The sequence below is a fragment of the Poeciliopsis prolifica genome, unplaced genomic scaffold (genome assembly GCF_027474105.1).
Source record: "Poeciliopsis prolifica strain line A6 unplaced genomic scaffold, Auburn_PproV2 SCAFFOLD022, whole genome shotgun sequence".
In the NCBI taxonomy this organism is placed as follows: domain Eukaryota; kingdom Metazoa; phylum Chordata; class Actinopteri; order Cyprinodontiformes; family Poeciliidae; genus Poeciliopsis; species Poeciliopsis prolifica.
In genome coordinates, this window is record NW_026562397.1 from 449136 (window position 1) to 469059 (window position 19924).

At 40.7% G+C, this 19924-nt stretch overlaps 1 protein-coding gene and 1 pseudogene across 2 annotated transcripts in view; both read right to left on the minus strand.

Moving 5' to 3' along the window:
* Positions 1 to 104: 104 nt before the first annotated feature.
* On the minus strand, positions 105 to 8661 carry LOC129369843 (aldehyde dehydrogenase family 3 member A2-like; annotated as a pseudogene).
* A 109-nt stretch (positions 8662 to 8770) lies between these two features.
* The window catches only part of ulk2 (unc-51 like autophagy activating kinase 2), a 31703-nt gene continuing 20549 nt past the window's right edge, over positions 8771 to 19924 (minus strand). For both annotated transcript variants that reach the window (XM_055045486.1, XM_055045485.1), the window contains exons 15-27: positions 19180 to 19329; positions 17725 to 17870; positions 17563 to 17643; positions 16537 to 16811; positions 16081 to 16259; positions 15756 to 15865; positions 14641 to 14766; positions 14300 to 14541; positions 13255 to 13433; positions 13061 to 13179; positions 12757 to 12914; positions 12526 to 12661; positions 8771 to 11238 (exon numbers count right to left, since the gene is read on the minus strand). In XM_055045486.1, coding sequence (XP_054901461.1) covers positions 11174 to 11238; positions 12526 to 12661; positions 12757 to 12914; positions 13061 to 13179; positions 13255 to 13433; positions 14300 to 14541; positions 14641 to 14766; positions 15756 to 15865; positions 16081 to 16259; positions 16537 to 16811; positions 17563 to 17643; positions 17725 to 17870; positions 19180 to 19329 — 1966 coding nt within the window. In that variant the 3' untranslated portion in view covers positions 8771 to 11173. The remainder of the gene's footprint in view (positions 11239 to 12525; positions 12662 to 12756; positions 12915 to 13060; positions 13180 to 13254; positions 13434 to 14299; positions 14542 to 14640; positions 14767 to 15755; positions 15866 to 16080; positions 16260 to 16536; positions 16812 to 17562; positions 17644 to 17724; positions 17871 to 19179; positions 19330 to 19924) is intronic.

Genomic DNA, 19924 nt, shown 5'->3' on the forward strand with positions numbered 1-19924 from the left:
CAGATGTCAGCTTGGATGGAAGGAATAACGGTACAGAAAGAAAACAGGGAAAAAAATTTACTTTATTTTTTTAATGAACAGAAAATGTGAGGAATACCCAGAACTAAAAAGAGATTTTGATGAACTTTAATGGATTACCATGGTAACATGTTGCTGGATAATATGGTGACATATTGTCCAGCAATATGGACAATATTGTGGTCACAAATGTGAGCATAAAATTGTAGCAGATTTCATATAATTGATTTACACAAAACAGATCTGAAATGATTACTTCAATCATGTGTCCTTTACTTTAGTACAAATATGAAATGCTTGGACCAGTACAGTGATGGACCTGACTGGATTCCAGCTGCAGATGACCTGCATCGACTGCTCAGCTTCAGCACAGGAACCGCTACAGGCAACAAGACACAAAAAACAGAAACATGGCTGAGCTGCTGCGCATGAGCACAACAAACATGGACGTCAACAACAGTGGAGCTGACCAGAACAAAGGAGACCTTCAACCAGGGGCAGTGAGGCATGTTGGGTAATTAAAAGGAGGGTAGATGTGTGGGCAGGTTTTCTGGACAAAAACACATTGTCTCTCAGAGACAAAGCCATTGCTGTATGAGGGGACAGCATGTACTCGTCAGATTAACATGGAAAATGATTTGATAATATTTATGAAGTTGCAAACAGAATTTACTTTGTGTAAAACTAGCTGCTTTACTACTGATAATCCTAAACAGAATTATTGCTTTGGAAACCAGGCTCCAATAAATAACTCTCCTGTGATACCAGCTGGCACTGATTAGCTGACACAATAGAAAAACTTTGTTAATTATCAACAATACATTATTGAAGAACAGATAACATTCAGGTATTTTATGCAAAAAATCACTACTGACATCTAATGGTTGTTCAGCAATAAGACGCTTTTGAGGTGATAAGCTTACATAATCCACATCTGACAGAAATATCATTGTTTATCCAACTCTAACGGGCATCCATCCATTATCATTGTGGGGTTGGAAGGGGAGCTGGTGCCTATATCCAGGGATCAACAGGCGAGAGGAAGGGTCACCCTGGACAGGTCACCAGTCCATCACAGGGCAACACAGAGACAGACAAGACAAACAAACATGCACACACACAACTAAGGACAATTTGAGAGTCATGTTTTTAAGCTGTGGGAGAAAGCCGGAGTATCTGAAGAGAACCCACATGCACAGGGAGAACACCCCCAACTCTAACACCTAAAATGAAAACCATTATTTGTCATGTTTATAGGTTTAAAAAGGTCAGTTGATCTCTGGCCAATTTCCCTCCATCTTTAATCTGCTTGAAATACACCATTAAATATAATCAAACAAGACAAAATATTGTAATTGTAAAAGACAAAATATTATCAAATCTAACCAGAGTATATATTAGTCTGATAATTAATATAAAAATATTAAAAATAGAATGAAAATTATCAAGCTAATTGAATTTATGAGTAATTGATTCATTGCTAATTGCGAAAAACATGACAGTTTTTCTTTACCTGAACCACAAAGGCTGCAAGGCAAGTCAGCATAGCCAGCATAGCCATGTTACGCAGCTTCTGCACATTAAACTGTGAAAGTAGAAAGCGACGGGCCCAGCCCAGCTTCTTGGTGCTGTGGGGGGGTATCGCATGCTGTTCAGCCCCTCCCTTTTGAGTTGTTTGATCATGCAACTGCGAAGATTGCTGAGCTGGTCGAAGGTGTGGCGGCCTCGGTACCGGCCCATACCGCTATGCCCTGACAAACAGAACATTGGAAGTCAGAGTGAAAACCTTGTGATGAATGGTGACCAGCAGGACAGACAGCCTACACTCACCAACTCCTCCAAACGGCAGAGCGCTGTCCAGGAAGTGGACGATGCAGTCATTGGCCACCAGGGCTCCACTAGACGTCTCAGCTAGCACTTTTTCGATCAGCTATTTAAAAAATATTCCTTTAGCATTAAGAAGAGGAAAACATCTGCCAGCAGGCCAAGCATTTACCTTGGCATTGTGGGAAAACACATAGAGAACTAACGGCTTCTCTCTCTCATTGATGAAATGGATTGCCTCATCCACACTCTGCACTGTGACGATGGGCAGTAGTGGTCCAAAGATCTCCTCCTGCATCACTCTGGAGTCACCTGTTACATTTTTCAACACTGTGGGACCTGAAAAAAAAAACAAAATGAAGTAAAATATTTAGGAAACATAGTATGCATACAACAGCGTGGGAAAATATAACATCCTTTCTGTTTATGGTCTCCTTAGATTGCCAAGTTCTTAAACTCAAAACACATTGAAACCGTGTTCAGCAGGATGCATCGAGACAAAACACGTCTGGGCTGAAAGTCCCATTCTGAACTCTTTACAGTCTGGTTAAATTCTAAATCCTTTTCATAGGATAACACAATCCTAAAAATTGCAAACATAACAATCGATTCAAATTACTTGTCAATTAATAATTTATTAAATTAAAATTAGTTCGTCATTAACTAATAAAGTCTGCTTAAGACCTTCTTTTAGTGTAGTAGTCCAGAAGAGGGCGCCACTGGTCATCATTAGGAAGCTAGTTTCTACAGAAATACCGTGAAATGCTTTTGTCATGTTAAAACCACACTCTTCAGTTCAAACTATTACTTTCACACTACTCAACATTTATTCTCTGTACATTTGAATTTTTACTCCTAAATTAATTTGCAGACTAATTTGTTTGAATTGATGTGTAGGTTAGCAGGAAATATAAGAACATGTGGCGCACAGCACAGCAATTGTTTGATTTATGCATATACCTAAATCTTTAAATGTGAGATAAAAAGATCTGAGAATATTTTTAACTTGCCAAGGCCAATTACACTCTGAAACACATCAAAACTGGCTAACATGAAGCCTTGAACATGGCCTTCTTTAAAGGAATGATCTCATTCTCATGGTGAACTATGCTTGAAATGTTATGTTTGCGCTACTACAGTAAATACAGATGCTCCAGAGTTCCAGGAATGTCTGATGCAGAGAACAAATCTCTTCCCTATGTAGCCCTGGGATTCATCAGCATCTCCACCAAACGCAATGGCGCACCCCTCCAGGAGACCCATGATCCTCTTAAAATGGCGCTGGTTAATGATGCGGCCATAGTCATCACTGGTCTTTGGGCTGTCAGCGTAAAACTCCTGCAGTGATCCAGAGATGAAAGGTTGGAAGCATTAAGATACAATAAAACATCTTTAACATTTTTGTTATAAATAGAAAATCAAATGCAATAAGAACAGGTAATGGGGCATAAAAATCATGGTTTGGTACTTTAATGTTCAAGGTTTAAGGTAGTGAAGCTCACAGCATGAAAGGAGACATTTAGTGAGGCATTTTTGCCTTGTCTTAAGGCAAAGAAAATGGGCAATTCTTTTTGAATGAGTCATACATGAGATCCTTGAAGTTATTTGAAGAAACCACAAAGAAATTGCTGTTAAAGCCTAAGGCTCTGATTGTCAAAGATTACAAATAAGGAGCGCTAAATTTCTTTTGTAAAAGGTGAATGTGTTTCATACAAGCCAATAAGGGAACTCTGAGACAATGAATTCCCTGGGTTTATTCTCAATAGTCATTTGGCTACATGATGGTTGTTTGTTCTCTGATGGTTGTTAATATTCATTTCTGTTCGTTTATTAACATGACACAATATTAAAGTTTAATCATGGTGTTTTTTGTTTTGTTTTTATTACATAAATATTGTCAGCAGACTAGCTGCACTATTATGTCCCTCGTTGGCCCGCACAATAAGTGAAACATGAAGCAAACATATAATTTGTGCCAATAAATTATAATAACAATCAATGGCTTGTTATAAACTGGAAGCAATGTAAGCCCCTTCATGACACACAACATTTTCATATATATGGAAACTTCTTATACTTTTATTCTTTGCAATCCATACTTCTTTATTATTTGTTTTTTTTTTTTTTTTGGAAAGGCCAATGAGCTGACATTTGTTGTGAATTGGTGCTATAGAAGTAAACTGAATTGAATTGATTTATTTTGAACCAAACTAATGTGAAATATTTGGTACGTTTTGATTGTGGTTTCCAAGCAGTGTGTGTGCGTGTGTGCATGCGTGTGCATGAGTGTGTTTGTGTGTATGTGAATTCCATTCCATTCTTCAAGCCACACTAACCTTAACACAACTCCTGATCTCTTCCACTACTCTGTTTTGTACAGAAGGTTCACACAGAATAAAATCTGGAGCAATGCACGTCTGACCACAGTTTACAAGCTTTGCCCAAGTGATGCGACTGTGTTGGAAGAAAGAACAGAAACGGTTCATTGTGTTAGATGGCTCGGTGGAGCCATTGTGACATTTTGTTCTATATTTTTTGTCAGACACAGACCGGCAAGCGATCTTGATGTCACAGTCTATGTCGATGTAGCAGGGGCTCTTTCCACCCAGCTCCAGGGTCAGAGGGGTAAGGTGGCGCGCTGCAGCCTCCATCACCAGTTTACCTACAGCTGTACTGCCTGTGTAGAAAATGTGATCAAACCTCTGCTGCAGTAGCTGCTGGGTCTCTGGCACACCACCTTCCACCACTTGGTACAAATCCTACACATAATGTTTCCAGTTATACACAATTTAATGTCAATGCAAACACTCAGAAAAACGAAGCAACAAGTTAACCTTATCCAAGTACAGGGGAAGAAGTTGCTTGATGACTGCAGAGGAGTTGGAGCTGATCTCAGATGGTTTTACTATTGCTGCATTACCTGGAAATGATAAACAAATTCATCCTGGAGCAGACAGACATGATGAAAAACTCTGAGAGAAAATCAGGAGTTACCAGCTGCAAATAAATCTCATCTGATCAGTGTTGTGATTAAATGAGTTCACATTTCTGTTTACATGGACAAGCTGCTACGCATAGAAGTGGTTACACAAACAGTACATCAGTGGTATTCATATATCTGAACCTATTTTAGCCTAAATGCTTGCTTTTTCCCTTCACTTTAAACTATCTGAATATTTTTTGACACTTTTGGCCAAACAAAAACCTTTAAGTGGCAATATATATGCAAGTTTAAAGATGAGCACTCAACAATACTCATTGCAAAAAAAACTAGAGAGCATGCTAGAAATGTAGGTCTACAGACTGACCTAGCCAGACTGGCATAAAGTCTGCCATGTATGCTAAAGCATAAACTCTGTATGCCATGCAATAAAATCTGTGGCTGAATCAGTTTTTCTTTCAGTCGCTTAGATTGTTGTATTATGTCACTCATGATTTCTTAAAAAGTGATTAGGCTCATCAATAATGCAGCTGCCTAGCCCTGATTGACATAGTAACATTCCAATTCTCATAAACACTGTCTATATCAATGTCTTTTAAGGATTCACTTTACTGAATTGTAAGCTACATCTGATCAATAGAGGACTGAAAACCATTCAGCTACCTGCTGCAATAGCTCCAACTAGTGGCAGCAGGGTGAGAGACCAGGGATAGTTCCAGGGTCCGATGATGAGAACCACCCCAAGGGGCTCTGGCCTGACATAAACCTCATCTGACAGAGTGAAGAGGTTCTTCTCCACATGTCGGGGAGCTGCCCACTCTGCAAGCCTCGTCAATGAGAGCTGAAGTTCGGCCTCCACAACCAGCAGTTCATACAGCTCAGACGCACAGCCACTCTGTAAAACAAAGGTAATGAAAAAAATTCTATTCTGATTCCTTGAGTTTACTTCAGTCAATCATGCACTCATGCAAACTGATCTCCCTCCATCTCTGGACAATTTCCACCTTAAACTTCATCACTCACACTGTGTCTGTCCTTAAAAGGTAAAAAGTCACCACTGGGCTCTTCAGAATATCATTCCAGACAATCAGAAGACATTAAATGTCTGCCAGCAATGGGGTCATACAACTCCATTCAAGAGCAGCTTTTGGAGTGTAAAGAAGGAAATTGACAACTGTACAAAACAAGGTGGAAACATTTTCTCACCATTAGAACTGAATAAATCAAACTGATCACAGAATAACAAAATAAATGTGTTATAAATGAGTTGCCAACCTTTCCAAGATCGTTTTGCAGAGCATCTTTAATGTCTTCCTGCCTCTCCTTTATGAAGCTCTGCAGCCTCTTCAGCTGCTTCAATCTGAACTCCAGAGGTTTGCTTCTGCCAGTCTGGAAGGAGCGCCTGGCCCGCTCTACAACCAGCTCTTCCTGAGACATCTGGGAGGAACATTACAGAAGGATTATACTGGGTCACAAAAAAATATTTTTTGGAGGTTGTCAATATTTTTTCAACTGATTTAATACTATTTTTGCAACACTGAATCCAAAACTGACATCCATTTTCCCCAATCAGGTCAGGTTTTTATTCTAATTTGATTTTGAGAAATCCAATCTTCTGTCAAAATTGATTATGTTTTTGTGACATTTCTGTAAATGTTTCTCGACCAAAAAAGGTTATAGAAGAAAACCTTCTAACAGTTTATAATTAAATGCTACAAACTTTGATATCTGTTAATTGAATCATAAAGGCTGATGAGTGTAATTACATGTAAATTGAACATTACGTTTTCATTGTGCAAAATTCTTCATCTCTTTTCTGTTCTGATGGAATCTCTCCTCCTGTTCATCACTCTGATCCTAGATTATCAGGAAACCGATCCACAGGTGAGAACAAGTCATACATTTTGATGCACACGTTTCATCCAAAGTTCAGAAAGTTGACCTGCTTGGGCAAAGCCAAAGTGATGTAGCACATGGAAATGATCCTAAAGCAGTTGAAAATCCCCAGACTTTTTTTCCCCCATCCATCCATTCATCCACTAGCAGCAACTAGCGTCACCTTTTTACATCAATAAAAACTGATTTTTTTAATTTGTATTTTTGCCCATATAAGAAAGATTTCCACATGAATTATTAAATATATATTGTTCAAAAAAATCCCAACTTTATAATGAATTTGTATGTTTTTGTCAATATAATCATATAGCAATCATTACAAAAAATAAAAATAAAATAAAAAAAACCTGTTCCACTTAGCGGGTCCCCTAGCGGCCCCGGGGCCTTAAGCGGCCGCTTATTTTGCTAATACCTGTGCTACCCATTAATCCATCCCACCTTGTGGTGATGCGTAGGCTATACGCACATCGATGCTACGTCACTCAGCAGACGTCTCATCAATACATCCTATCAGTGGAAGTTTCCTTTCCTCTTTTATTTCGTCGAATATTAAGAAAAGCTTATTATTTTATTTATTCCTGGCTTTACAGCCCTGTCCTTATAGGCTACTTTAAAATATTTCAGTTTAACACTTTTGTTTTTATTAAACCGTACTAAATCGAGCATGTTGGTAGTGTAACACTATAATGTCAGATAAATCTGTGTTACCAGAAATTTGGAGGTCGTGGGTGGAGAAAGAGCAGGACAACGAACGGGAATAGCTTAGAGGTCCAGACTTTTATTCAACCACCTTGCCAGAACCCAAAACAAACCCCACAGAACCTCCGGAGGAGGGGCAAGAAGAAAAACAACAACATAGTAACTCCTCTTAAAGGCGCAGCACAACTCCTTAACATCTTTAGTAAACAACTGATCTTCTATAGAACCATATTACATGAAACGTACAAATAAATCATCTTACAGTAGCAATATTCTTTTAGATTGCAGCTCTGTTTAATTTCATTTAAATAAAAACCAGTTTCCCCTGTCTGGTGCTGTTTTATTCATACAAACACCTCTGTAAAAATACTTTTTTAAACGTGGAAAACTAATAAAAGGATTAGTGCATGCGTCTCTAGCTTTTCATTTTCAGCGGGTGGGATATTCTGATGGAGGAAGTGATCTATAAATTGTTCCAATGCTATGCTAACTAGCATAACTCCTAAACTTCCACTTCAGTCGCGTTACTCAAATAATAATTCAACGTGTTTAAAATGAACACGAGCCGCTACAGTTTTCGGTTTGTAAACATGACGGTAGCAGCTTTGGATGCGCGCGACGGTAGGACAATCTGTCGGGCGGGTCTGTGGAGAACGGCTGGCCGAAATAACGTTCAAGAATCGGGCCAACATTGACGCACTCTAAACCCTGAAAAACACATTTGTTCACGAAACACCTGTTAATAACTATACAGAATAAAGTTCATTTTAGTAGTAACTAGTCTGAAAACAAGCTACCTTCAATAAATTCCTCTGCTTCTCCCACCAAGCAACAGTTTGATCAAACTTCTGTTCCAAACATGCCGACAGCTGAGGCCAGGAATTGGTCCTTTAAAATGTCAAACAGAGAAGGAGCCAATCAGTGGATGTCATTTTTCTACATATTGCTTTCCTCAGCAACCATAGGAGAAACTGTCTTCAGGCCAGTGTTCTTCCACAAGTAGCATTCCTATTGATCATCCTTGTCACTGTGGTGGTGCAAAAAATAGATGTAAAGCTATAATCCTTAAGGGCGCCATGTTAAAGAGGCGCCAAAGAAAAGACTTATTTCTGCACAGAGTCCCCCCACCCCCAAACAAAGGTACTCCACTTTACAACCATACAAAAACATGCTTGTTCCATTTGAAACGTGACATCATCTGATGACAGAGTTAAATAATGGCAAAGGGATCCAGCTCGGCTCTTATGGGATGTTGGGTTTTTTTTAAACATCAAAACTAACTGCAATGGTTCTATTCATTATGAGAGGAAGATTACATTAAGTTTCAGCAGAGAGACTAAAGTCATTTTCAGAAAGTGTAAATTTGAGGTTTCGAAAGCATTTACCTTCAGAAAGGTTTAGAAATAATTTAATGATACATAACACATAAGCCAATCATCATGCCACAGTTAACAGTCCACTTATTATGAAGCTTATCACTTCTCTAAATGCCCACATCTTCCTCGTGAAATGCTCAGCATTAGTAGGTATATGTACCTCAATTAAAATCTGAAACATATCCATAAGCTTTCTTTTGCATAAAAAAAATGAAAAAATTTTCCAAGCTTATAAAAAAAAATTAACACACATTTTGATTTCTTTTAATTACAAAGACTGTATTTGAGTTCCATCAAGAACAAAGGGAGACTGCTTTGAATCAAACAAGCAGAATGTTAACATTTCACTTTGCAAAACTGGTGCTCAGACAGAATCTAATAACAGTTGTGACTGACTTCAATAGACATTCAGTTCAAGCTGGAGAGGTGCAAAACAACAGGGTAGATACATTCAACATTCTAGAGGTTCTACAGGGTCAGATACAGACTTGGTACCCATGCTTCATCTAAAATGCTCAATGTTTTAATACAGTCCAAAACTATACAAAGATTGTGGGGGGGTTTTCTCCCCACCTAATCAGTTCCCTTTAGTTTGTGTGCAGTAAAAGGCTTCATGTTGATCAGAGCTCATGGGAGGGAATAACTCAAACAGGGATATGTTTAGATAAAGAACAGTACATCTGGAATATAGGCCCTGAAACTCCTCAGTTTTTCTTTTTACACAAACATGTTCACACCTGTACAGAGGAGTCAGCCTGTGTCTGCTTTCAGGAGAAGAAGGCACCTCCTGTTCTATCTAGATACTACTGACCTTAATGCACACCTGGCAGCTCTCACATACAGTACATACAGTGTTTGGAACGCAGCACATGACTTCAGAGGGAGACAGGAGGACGCATGAGAAAACTCTGAATCCAGAGTGGGAGGAAATGACAGATGGGTCGCGTTCTAAATGAGCGCTAAAGAATGTGATCTCAACAACACAGTCCTGGTAGAAAGATTGGAGCTGCCATGAGTTTTGTTGCAATCTTTGGCACGCGCCAGGTGTGCCAAAGATTGTTCTTCTTATCAAACCCTTGGCAAACACAAATACAAGCAATAGAAATTCGTCTATCTACATATAAAGATTTGTGCTCTTTGACTGACAGGCAGCAGCCTTTGCTGCCCTCAGGAGGATCTCACACACACGGCCCCCTCGAAAAGGGAATCCTGACATGCAGCTCATTCAGATATATACAAGTTTGCAAACAAGTTTAGTTTTATTAAAAATGAGCTACAGTTCTGATAAGACAAAAAGCTGCATTTAATTAGTTTTTTTCTTCTTGAGGAAAATGAATCTTATTGTTGGAACTTGTGAAATAATGCAACAGATCAGCTTCACTTCAGCAGGGTTTGTAGTAGACAGCGCACTGGCTGCAGGAGAACGATATGCATCCACTCAACACATTTGGATGCTCATGTGAGAAGACCCAGTCCCTCCTAACTGAACCCCACCTTGACTACACCTTACTGTCAGCTACATGATCAACAAGTCAGAACAAGCTTTCAAAATATTGCTCTGTTATTAACAGAAAAAAGGTCAGAGGCCTTAAAATGGCTGCAAATTGCAGCCCACTGATCCAATTGAATGCATGTGCGAGGACTTATTGATCATGCAAGAGGGTGATTAAAAGAGTGATGAGAAAAGCGTCCACCCTGTCTTCACATTATTCTTCCCATTGTCCCCTCCTCATGTTCCTTAATAAAGTGCAAGAGTTTAAAACACAAAGTTAAAATGAAGTGATTACAAATCTACAGGATCCTTTGCTCTCAAGGCTGTCTGGTTCATGTAACAGCAGCTCAGGTTTTTTTTTTCTTTTTGTCCATTAAGATGGTTTTCCTTCAACTGCAATACTTGAGGTTTTCTTGAATGGCAGAGAAGTCTGTTCAATTCCAAATAAACGCACTAAAACTGAAACAAGAGTGAATGATCACCAATTCAAACTCGCATATAGTTTCTCCAACCAGGGTTCAAGTCCGTTTAGAGTCCACAGCAGTCTCCCTGTCTGGTAAAAACCAATGATATCCAGGATTTCTATGGTAACCTGATGTGATGCCCTCATCATAACATTAAAAAACACCTTTAAAAGAATGTTAAAAAAAAAAAAAAAAAAAAAAACGGTCCACATCTGGTTTTACCATTTTCTTCGTGATTTGTTGTCATCTTTGGTTGGAATAATGTGCATCACTCAGCTCAGTCTGCGACACAGTCAGTACAACAAACTGATGACGAACAGCCACAAAAATCCTCTCCAAAACAAAGAATGAACAAATGAAAAGTGCTTGAGCTGCTACAGGAAGGAACATGAAGCTGGGAGAGTGTTCCAGTTCCAGAGTGTCTTTAGGGCGTGGTCCCGCTATGGGGGTCAGGCGGCACCTGCTACTCAAACAGTGTCACCGTACAGTAGCACAAAGAGGAGATCCTGCGTTCCACACTGGCTTTATCTGCAACACACACAGACACCTGTTAGTAACCAGATTAAAAACAATTGAACTTAACCTGCCAAACTTAAAATATTATTACTGGCCTGCACAACTTAAATCCTGTTTTTCTCAGATACAGAATAGTACAAACACTCAGTGGCTTAAACTAGAGGAAAGCATGTGTTCAGTGCCACTGCAAACATTACCCTTCTGAGATGCTCCTGTAAAAGAAGTGACAATTCTGACAAAAAAAAAATCAACACACACACACAAAATCTGGTACAAACAGGTTTTAAGTTATTGAAACAGTCATTCCTTTTATTAAATATAGGATTTCTGAAAACCTTTTTACCAAACAAGTCACACTCTGGGTTGAGATACTGGTCTAATTATGGACTATCTCATATTCATCAATTAATTGAAGACAAATATTCCAAAACTTTTGAGCAGATGAAAACTGAATTTGGTGTCCTAAGACAGATTTCTATAGATATTTACAACTTAGAAGCTTTGTGAGGACACATAACTGGTCTAAATTTCAATAGGTTTTAATGGACATACACAGGGGAAAGAAAAACCATAAATTAATTTTTTGTCCATGAATAAAAAGCAGAAATGGGAGACTGAACTGCAGGAGCCTATAACAGGGGACACATGGGAAGAAATATGTCCTGGAGGACAATAAGCCACAAATTGTAATACTTGGAGAAAATTCAAATGGAAAGTAATCGTCTGGTTTTTCAGAATGCCAGCAATATCTAGTAAAATGAGCCCAATACAACCCAGTTAATGCTGGGGCAACTGGGACACAGAACACAAACCATACTCGTATCTTCTGGTCTTATCCTAAACTAAGTGTATTCTGGGAAATCTCAAACTCGCAAGGTAATTTTCAGAAGAGATGCTCCAAAAAAGATCCTAGTGGCAGTGTTAATATCTGCTAATTCTATTGCTCACAGCAGCATTGAAATGCATAACCATCAGATGGCTGAAACCAGGACCTCCTACATATAACATGGATCCAAAGAGTCTGGAACATTTGGAGGAAATTACAAACTCTTTAAGGCTTCAAAAAAACAGTTCTGAGTATAAGGTGGAGCCTAATCATGTCCTTATTAGTGCAGTGACATACTTAGGAACTTCTTTGTTGTGTTTACATTTGTCATTATTATTCCTGACTCATTTCTTTTTGTCACATCTATCCATCTATCTGAGGGACAAAAGAATGCAATTGTGGAAAAGTGCCACCATTAAACATAAATAAAAACGTATCCATGTAATGAACAAGGTCTGTCGTTGCTTCCTCACATTTCAGCACGTTCTCAGTGTCGGCGGGGTCCTGCAGGATCTTGGAGAGGCCATCCAGCAGCATGGCAGCCTTGCTGTAGCGGTACGCTATGTCCTCTGTTTGTTTAAACATCTCATCCAGAGCTGCAGACTGAACCTGATGCACACATCATGGAACCATTAGGCTGCACCTGCATGCTCAGTACATGTGACAATTCAGATTATGGAGTCATGCGAGTGTGTGGAACTCACGATCTCCACGGCGTGGTTGTAGATTAGCTTCTCTGCAGTGACGCTGTTGATCTCATCCACAAAGCGCTGCTTGTCAGAGAAAAAGTGGTTGAGTTTGTCGGTGAGGTGTCGACAGAAGGCGATGCAGCTTTTGTAGCGCTCATTCAAACTCTTGATCACTGACAAAAGGAGGAAAAGAGCTTTAGTTTGTGCATCCTTTGATGCTATAAAGTAAGAGGAAAACAGATGTGGTGCTAATGATAAGTTTAACTCTCTAAAAGGAATAAAATTACATTATTAGAGATGAGGAGGGAAATGCCCACACCTTGTTTGACAGCAGTTGAGGGATTCAGCTTGGCAGATTTAATCTGAGCTTTTGCCAGATGGAGAGAGGAAGCAAGGAGCTGAGCTGCCTTCATGTATAGCACCAACTGCTCTACCTGCCTGCAGGGGGCAGCACAGTCGCACTATGAAACAAAAGAACTTGTGCCTTTTTGGTTTTTTACCCCAGGGACTTACCCCCATTCTTTACTGAGCTGGCTGATCTGGTCCACAACCACACTGTCCTGAGGGGGGTACAAGGGGGCAGCAGACATGCCGAGCTCTGCCCCTCCAGCTCGGAGCGCCGCCATCTCCAGAATGCAGTCGGTGAAGGAAAGCATCATCCGAAGGTGAATCAGGGTGTCTGTGTGCTCCCGCTGAGCCAAGAAAACAACATGATGCTTTAACCCAGCAGTCGAGGACCAACTCCAACGCTACCACACAAGTTGGTCCATCGGTTTACATATTTTTTTGTTAAAAAGTTTTAGGGCTAAAATAATGAATCAGATTAATCTCAAATAATCTATGAAATGATCCAATAATCTAATTCAATAACTGATTAATCACTAACTGGAGAATACAGACACCTAAAAAGGCTAAAACAAGAGCACTCAAATCAATAATTAGACTATACAAAAATACATACACTTTGCATTTAAAATAGAAAAAAAATGTCTATGAAAATATGCTTTATCCAGTTTTAGCTTTACCTTGTTCAAAATAATAGGAACAATCTATTAGATTCCATCTGATATCCAATTATCAATCAGTTAATCCAATAAAATGACCACCTCAGCTTTACTATGTACTGATGCCAAGTCAAGCAGAAACAGCTGAGCTTTTCACATGTTGATTTTAAAATAATTTTTAGCTATAAATGATCAAGCGTTCACCAAAGGAATGCTGTTATTGCATTTTGAGCAAGAAAAGTTTTTCTTTTTTTTCTTATTCAAAAAAAAAGGGTTTTCTTTTGAGCAAAAAACTGCCCAAACTGAGTAACACTCAATTCTCGTTGAAGACTTGTTAAACATATTTTATAGTTTTAAAAATTTTGAGTAGCTAAAGTACAATCTGCAGAATGTGTCGATTCTTTTTATCCGATTAACTCAGAATAATCGATTGCTAAAATAATCATTAGTTTCAGCCCTTAACATTCTAACTTTAAATACATTTTGATTCTGCAAACGGCATACGTCAACAGAAGCAAAAATCTAGCATTGTGTCACAATCCCCATCCCCTCACCTCCATCAGGGTCTCCTCAGGCAGCTCTGGGGCTTCAAAAGTGATGAACCCCTCCATGCTGGGGGGAGACGTCCCATAGGGAATGTAGCGCAGGCTGCCGGGGCCTCCGTCTGCTCCTGGAACACCTTGCCCAATACCTAGATTCCCTGGGGGAGAGGAACCCATGGCCATTCCTGGGGGAGATCCCACACACACCCGACCGCTGGTGGAGCACAAGGAGCCTGCCGAACTGCTGGAGCCCACTGAGAACACAGTAAGAACTGGGATCATTAACATGCAGAACACTGGGAGCAAGTGATTGCAGCTCAGCAGAGTGGGGAGTGGACTTGCAGGGGTCTCACCAGAGGTGGTGCGAGGTCTGGCGCCCAGGTGGCTGCAGGTCGGAGGCGTGCTGCTGCTGGGCGGTGAGCCCACGGTGAAGAGGACAGTACGGGGACTGGGTGATCCTCCTTGAGCCATGCTGGGGGCTACATAGACAGAAAACGAGTTCATTCACTGGCAAACAATGATGGCACCACCGAGCAAATATTCAAATCCACCCATGATGCTTATTTTTATACAATATTATCTCGGAGGTACCCAGAGAACAGCTGCATTTATACTGAGGTGCCATAGCTCTTTCCAGCCAACTTTCATGCAAATTTTAAGCAAACTTTTGAAATGATAAAGAAAAAAAGAAAGGGAGAATGTGAATGAGGCAGTTTTCCAGCTGTTGGTTTGGTGTGAGTTAAGCAGGCAACGCAGAGTGTGATTTTATCAAATATTGACACTACACACCTGGGATTAAGTAGAGGCAGAGGTTGAACAATAGAAGGAACCAAACATCTCAGAAAAATGGAGAGTTCTCTCTCTGAGCTGGAGGTTTGGACTTAAAATCTTTTCAGAGTTTTGTGGCTCTAGTAGGCCACAGAGGCACCAGTGGAGGGAGCATTCCACCACTCCCATCCCAACCTGGAGTCCCTCTCAATCAATCAATCAAATTTTATTTGTGTAGCACATTTCAGCTACAAGGCATTTCAAAGTGCTTTTCATCATAAACACAAAACACAAAGGCATGCAATTTAGAATAAAATACCAAGGTTTTTTTTTTTTTTCTTTTCTTTTTGTCACGGAATTTAAGCGCCTGTTACCGCCGGACTCCGCCATCCGTTCAAACACGGGTATTTGCCGGGCCCCGTTGCCCACAACAGGAAAAGGTCTCAACCTTTTGACACGAAATTTAAGCGCCTGTTACCGCCGGACTCCGCCGTCCGTTTAACCACGGGTATTCGCCGGGCCCTGTTGCTCACAACAGGCAACTCTAGGCAAAAGTCCTTCCCTCTGAAAGTTTCAAAGTCCAAATCTCCACCACAAGACAAGGACAATGGTCATTATCAGATTTGAAATCTGTATGAACTGTTTGCTTTCAGGTAAAATGAAAGGTAAGTAGTGGGGAGAGGATGCTTTGCCTGTGTACCTGTGTCCATGGGTCGCTCTGTGTTCAGGCTGTCAGTGCTGCCCTGGTAGGCCTGTCCGCCCAGAGTGATCCTGATTGGTTGATCAGACAGTCGACCTGTACTAACAGACCTATGAGGAAACATTTGACATACTGATGTAATAACATGAAACAGTGGCTGTAAAGATTGTACAAGAGGCTATTCATGTCTGCTAGAATGATGTCAGTCTAGATAAATAACAAATTGGAACAAATCAACATATAGATTCAAGAGCTTCTGTATGCCATCATGTTAGTCTGCACTAACAGAAGAACAGTTTGTGCAGTAAATCTAGGGGTCATCTACCTGCCGAAGGTTCTGCTGGCCTCTGGGGCCGCCGCCCGCCCTGTCAGGTATGGGCTGCAGTGGTGGCTGCACACGTCCCGACAGTCAGCCAGCGTCCTGCTAGGAAGCGGACTGTCTGCCAGCGCCATCAGGTTACAGGATGCCTGCGTTTTGGGGATCTTGAATGGTGCAGAGATTGTCTGAACACAAAATGGGGAAAAACTAATTTATTAAGTAATTTTGTTCATGGATCAAAAAAACAAAGCTTAGAAAATCAATGTTTTTTAAAAATAGTTTACAGAAAGACTTCATATTTACCCAACACTATGTATGAATGACCTCGTTCTGTATGTACAGTACAAACTGCCAAATGGGGCTGCACTGATAAATCAGCCCAGATTTCCTTAATTTAGCAAGTAAATATCAGCAGATATGTACAGGTGAAGCTGATGTTATCCAGCTGGTAACTGCTCTCACCTTGGTGGGGGAACCAATGATGGTAGGCAATGGGGACTTTTGAAGCCAGTCAGACGTGCGTGGCGAAGACCCCAACAATTTGGTGGGGGAAGAGCCAAGATTTGCAGGGCGACAAAACTGGGGGGAATGACTGCAAGAAGATGAGGAGCAGGAGGAAGGCTGCACGGGGTCAGACAGCTGCTTATGGAGCTTCTGCCTGGTCTGGTAGAAGTCTGTCAGCGTCGGGGCGCTTTGGAGTCGGGCTCCTAGGAGCTGAGAGGATGGAACCGGAGAACCTGCAAAAGGTAGAAAGACCAGGTGAGATATATATGGCTAAGGGAGAAATCAATTCAGGGCATTTTCACATATATGCTTCATTTACTCTGGTCCCAATCAGTTGAGTTTTTAAAGTGAAACTCATGTCTAAATTAAGTCTTTTGCTGATAAATTGTCTAATTATCTGAGGCTCTATTTTTACGTTTCTGTGCAAATTTTGAAATTTTTGTGCAATTCTTTTAGTTCTGCCTTAAAACCATTTCACTACTGGTTTTTTCGGTCAAACAGTTCTCAGGCAGTTGAATTTTCTACAGGTTGCAGCGGTACAGTTTGGTACAACTTCATCACTTTGAAAAAAAGCACACTGCCTCCCCTGACCTGCTTTGCCCTGTGGCGAGGTAGGAGTTAAAGTAGAAAGCGCTGCCATGGCACCTAGTGAGCTTTGATTGCAAGTGTTATTCAGCTTTACAGTGATTGATCTGCACTGTTTCTATCTAGTCAGCTGCAGGAACACATAACAGGTCAGTCGGTCATGACTCTCCAAACACAGAGAGTAAGAAGTTTGTTAAGAGTCTAGCACTGGAGACAATGTGATGAAAAACAAGTCACCGTGACGACTGATAGGAACAACTATACTATTCGTATGTTGTGTATAGCCAGACCAAAATCTCTGACTGATGTGAAAATAATTCCATTTCAACTGCAGGATTTTAAACTGTGGTTGGAAGGTGTGAATATCTAATGTGTCAGAGTGCAGGAACAAACACTGACCTCCCGAAGAGCTGCGGCTGCGAGGCTCCTGGTTCTGCAGGTGGCAGCAGCAGTGGCCTAGCTGCTCAGGAATGGTACCCACTGCAAATACACACAGTAGCAGAATACTTGGACTTCCTATGTGCCTGTCTTTACGCCCACATGACCAGAGTCAGGACCTACCTAGAGGTGATGGGGAGTAAGGTCGAGAGCTGCCAGTAGAGAGGCGTCGGCTCGCCGTCTGAGGGGTGTCCGCTGAACTGGGAGAACCCGACCCCACCTTTGGAAAGCCCATAGGACTCGTGTTGGAGCGCCTTACTGTTCCCGACCTGGAGAACCCAAACAAACATCCAGCAATAAGAGAATAAATCAACTTCCAGAGTTACTTAAAAAGTATGAGGCTTTTGCTTCATCTTTGGTAGCTTTCAAAAGGATTTACATCCATGTATTATTGATGTCTTAATCAAAGATCTATATCAAATGAGCTTTATCATAGCATAAGCTAGAGACAAAAGCAGGTCACAAGAAAATGTGTAAATTTCTTCTTTCCCAAACTAAAGTCAGCACTACTCTCTGTAACAAACAAATCTAGAAGTACTGAGTACTGTTCTAAAATATTTTTTTTTTTTTTAGATTTATTTAGTTGACCAATTGAAAAAGTAACTTCTATCATCAGATGTTTATCCACAGGCAGGGTAATAATGCTGTACTTGCTGCCTTTTAGACACAGAATTCATTAGTATTCTGAATCAGAGATCATCTTCTGCTGTTCAGTATCTGAAAAGTCCTAAATTCAGAACTGTTTACAATTCATTACTCCATAAATTTTCTGCACCAACAATGTAATAAAAGTATACCTTAAAAATGCTAAGAGATTTTGCTAAATTTGTCTTTTAAACTAATAATCAGCTGCTAAAGCTATGGATGCAAAATATATCGGCTCTAACATCAGAATCAGATTGATAAATACAACTGGGCAGGTATTAAGAACCGATATTTATTTCCATCTTGTTGCCATTTGTTTCTGGATGGGAAGAGAAGGAGAGTGGTCATGTGGTGTGTGTTTGATGTGACAGCAATGCAGAAAAGGATTGGAGGAATCTAACTGAAAAAGAGAAGCAATGGTGAAGTGAGAAATGTGCTTGTTTTTTGTGGTCAAAGTTAAGTGAAATATACCATAATATCAATAATATCAGCCCAAATTTTTATGAGTACAACTAGTTAAAACACACACACAGCTAGAGACCAGAAGCTATTCTTCTGGATCAAACCCTCATAGAAACATGAGACTCCAATCTTCAGACTGACGAACTGAAAAGATCTAATAATTAAACCAGTTACAAAATACAGTTTCACCTTCAATAAACCTTTCAGTGTTGACAGTTAAAATAATGTCATCCATTAAAAATCAGGCGCTACCCTTTAGTCATCTCTACCTGTATTTAGTCCCGTAATAATACCAGCCATGGCCCCTTCCAGCAACACTTTGGAAAGTTTGAAATGACAAGAACCCGGTGCCTGCTTATATTTCTGTGATCTGATGCAATCACAGTCAGTGTTTTCATTATCCGCTCTGAGCATGGATGTGGTTAATCCATGTTCATGTAACCCAGTCTTCCCATAGCAGGCACATCTTACCTGGGGGAGGTGTAGAGAGTGGGGCTCGGGCTGCTGGACAGGTTCTGCTTGATCCGCTGGTAGTTCCGTACCTGGGTGGGAACAGGAATAGGCGTTGTCTCTGCCCGCGGCGACAGCATGGTAGTCTGTCCTGGGGTGGGCTGAGGCTGCCTGGGTAGGGACAGCGGAGAAGACACTGAAACCAGACATTCAGCACTAGGTTGCTGATTCCACATAGGAATTGCATTCTCAGGGCCATCCATAAGAGAAGTCAGTCAGAAACCAACAGCTGGTGAGAGACGAGCCAAGTCTGCTGAACTCTGGTTCTACTGCTCACAACTCTTTGTTTGAGCGGCCTGGAAAAAGGTTGAAAAACTTCAATACTTGGAGAACAAAAACGTGGCTGGACTTCCCTGTAAACAAGACTAAACAACCAATGAGCCAAGAGCACATCCTGCTGGAGGTGGTACTAGAGGTGGGACTAGAGGCAGGGCTACTGGCACGTGTTGCAGCGGGACTCAGTGTTATCAGACATGGGAGGAGAAGTGCATAAAGGCACAGCTTTTGCATTTTTTGTAATTTCAGAGGAGGCAGAATGTTCTGAACATTTGTTATGACCAAGTGACCCGACAGAATTCTGTCTGTATGTAGAACAAGGGCCATGGTGGGAGGAGAAGGACAGACCAGAGAGAAACAGCACTGTGGAAACAGTGGGAGGGTCTTAGAGAGCCAGACATGTGAGGAGAGAACAAGTCCAGACAAAAAA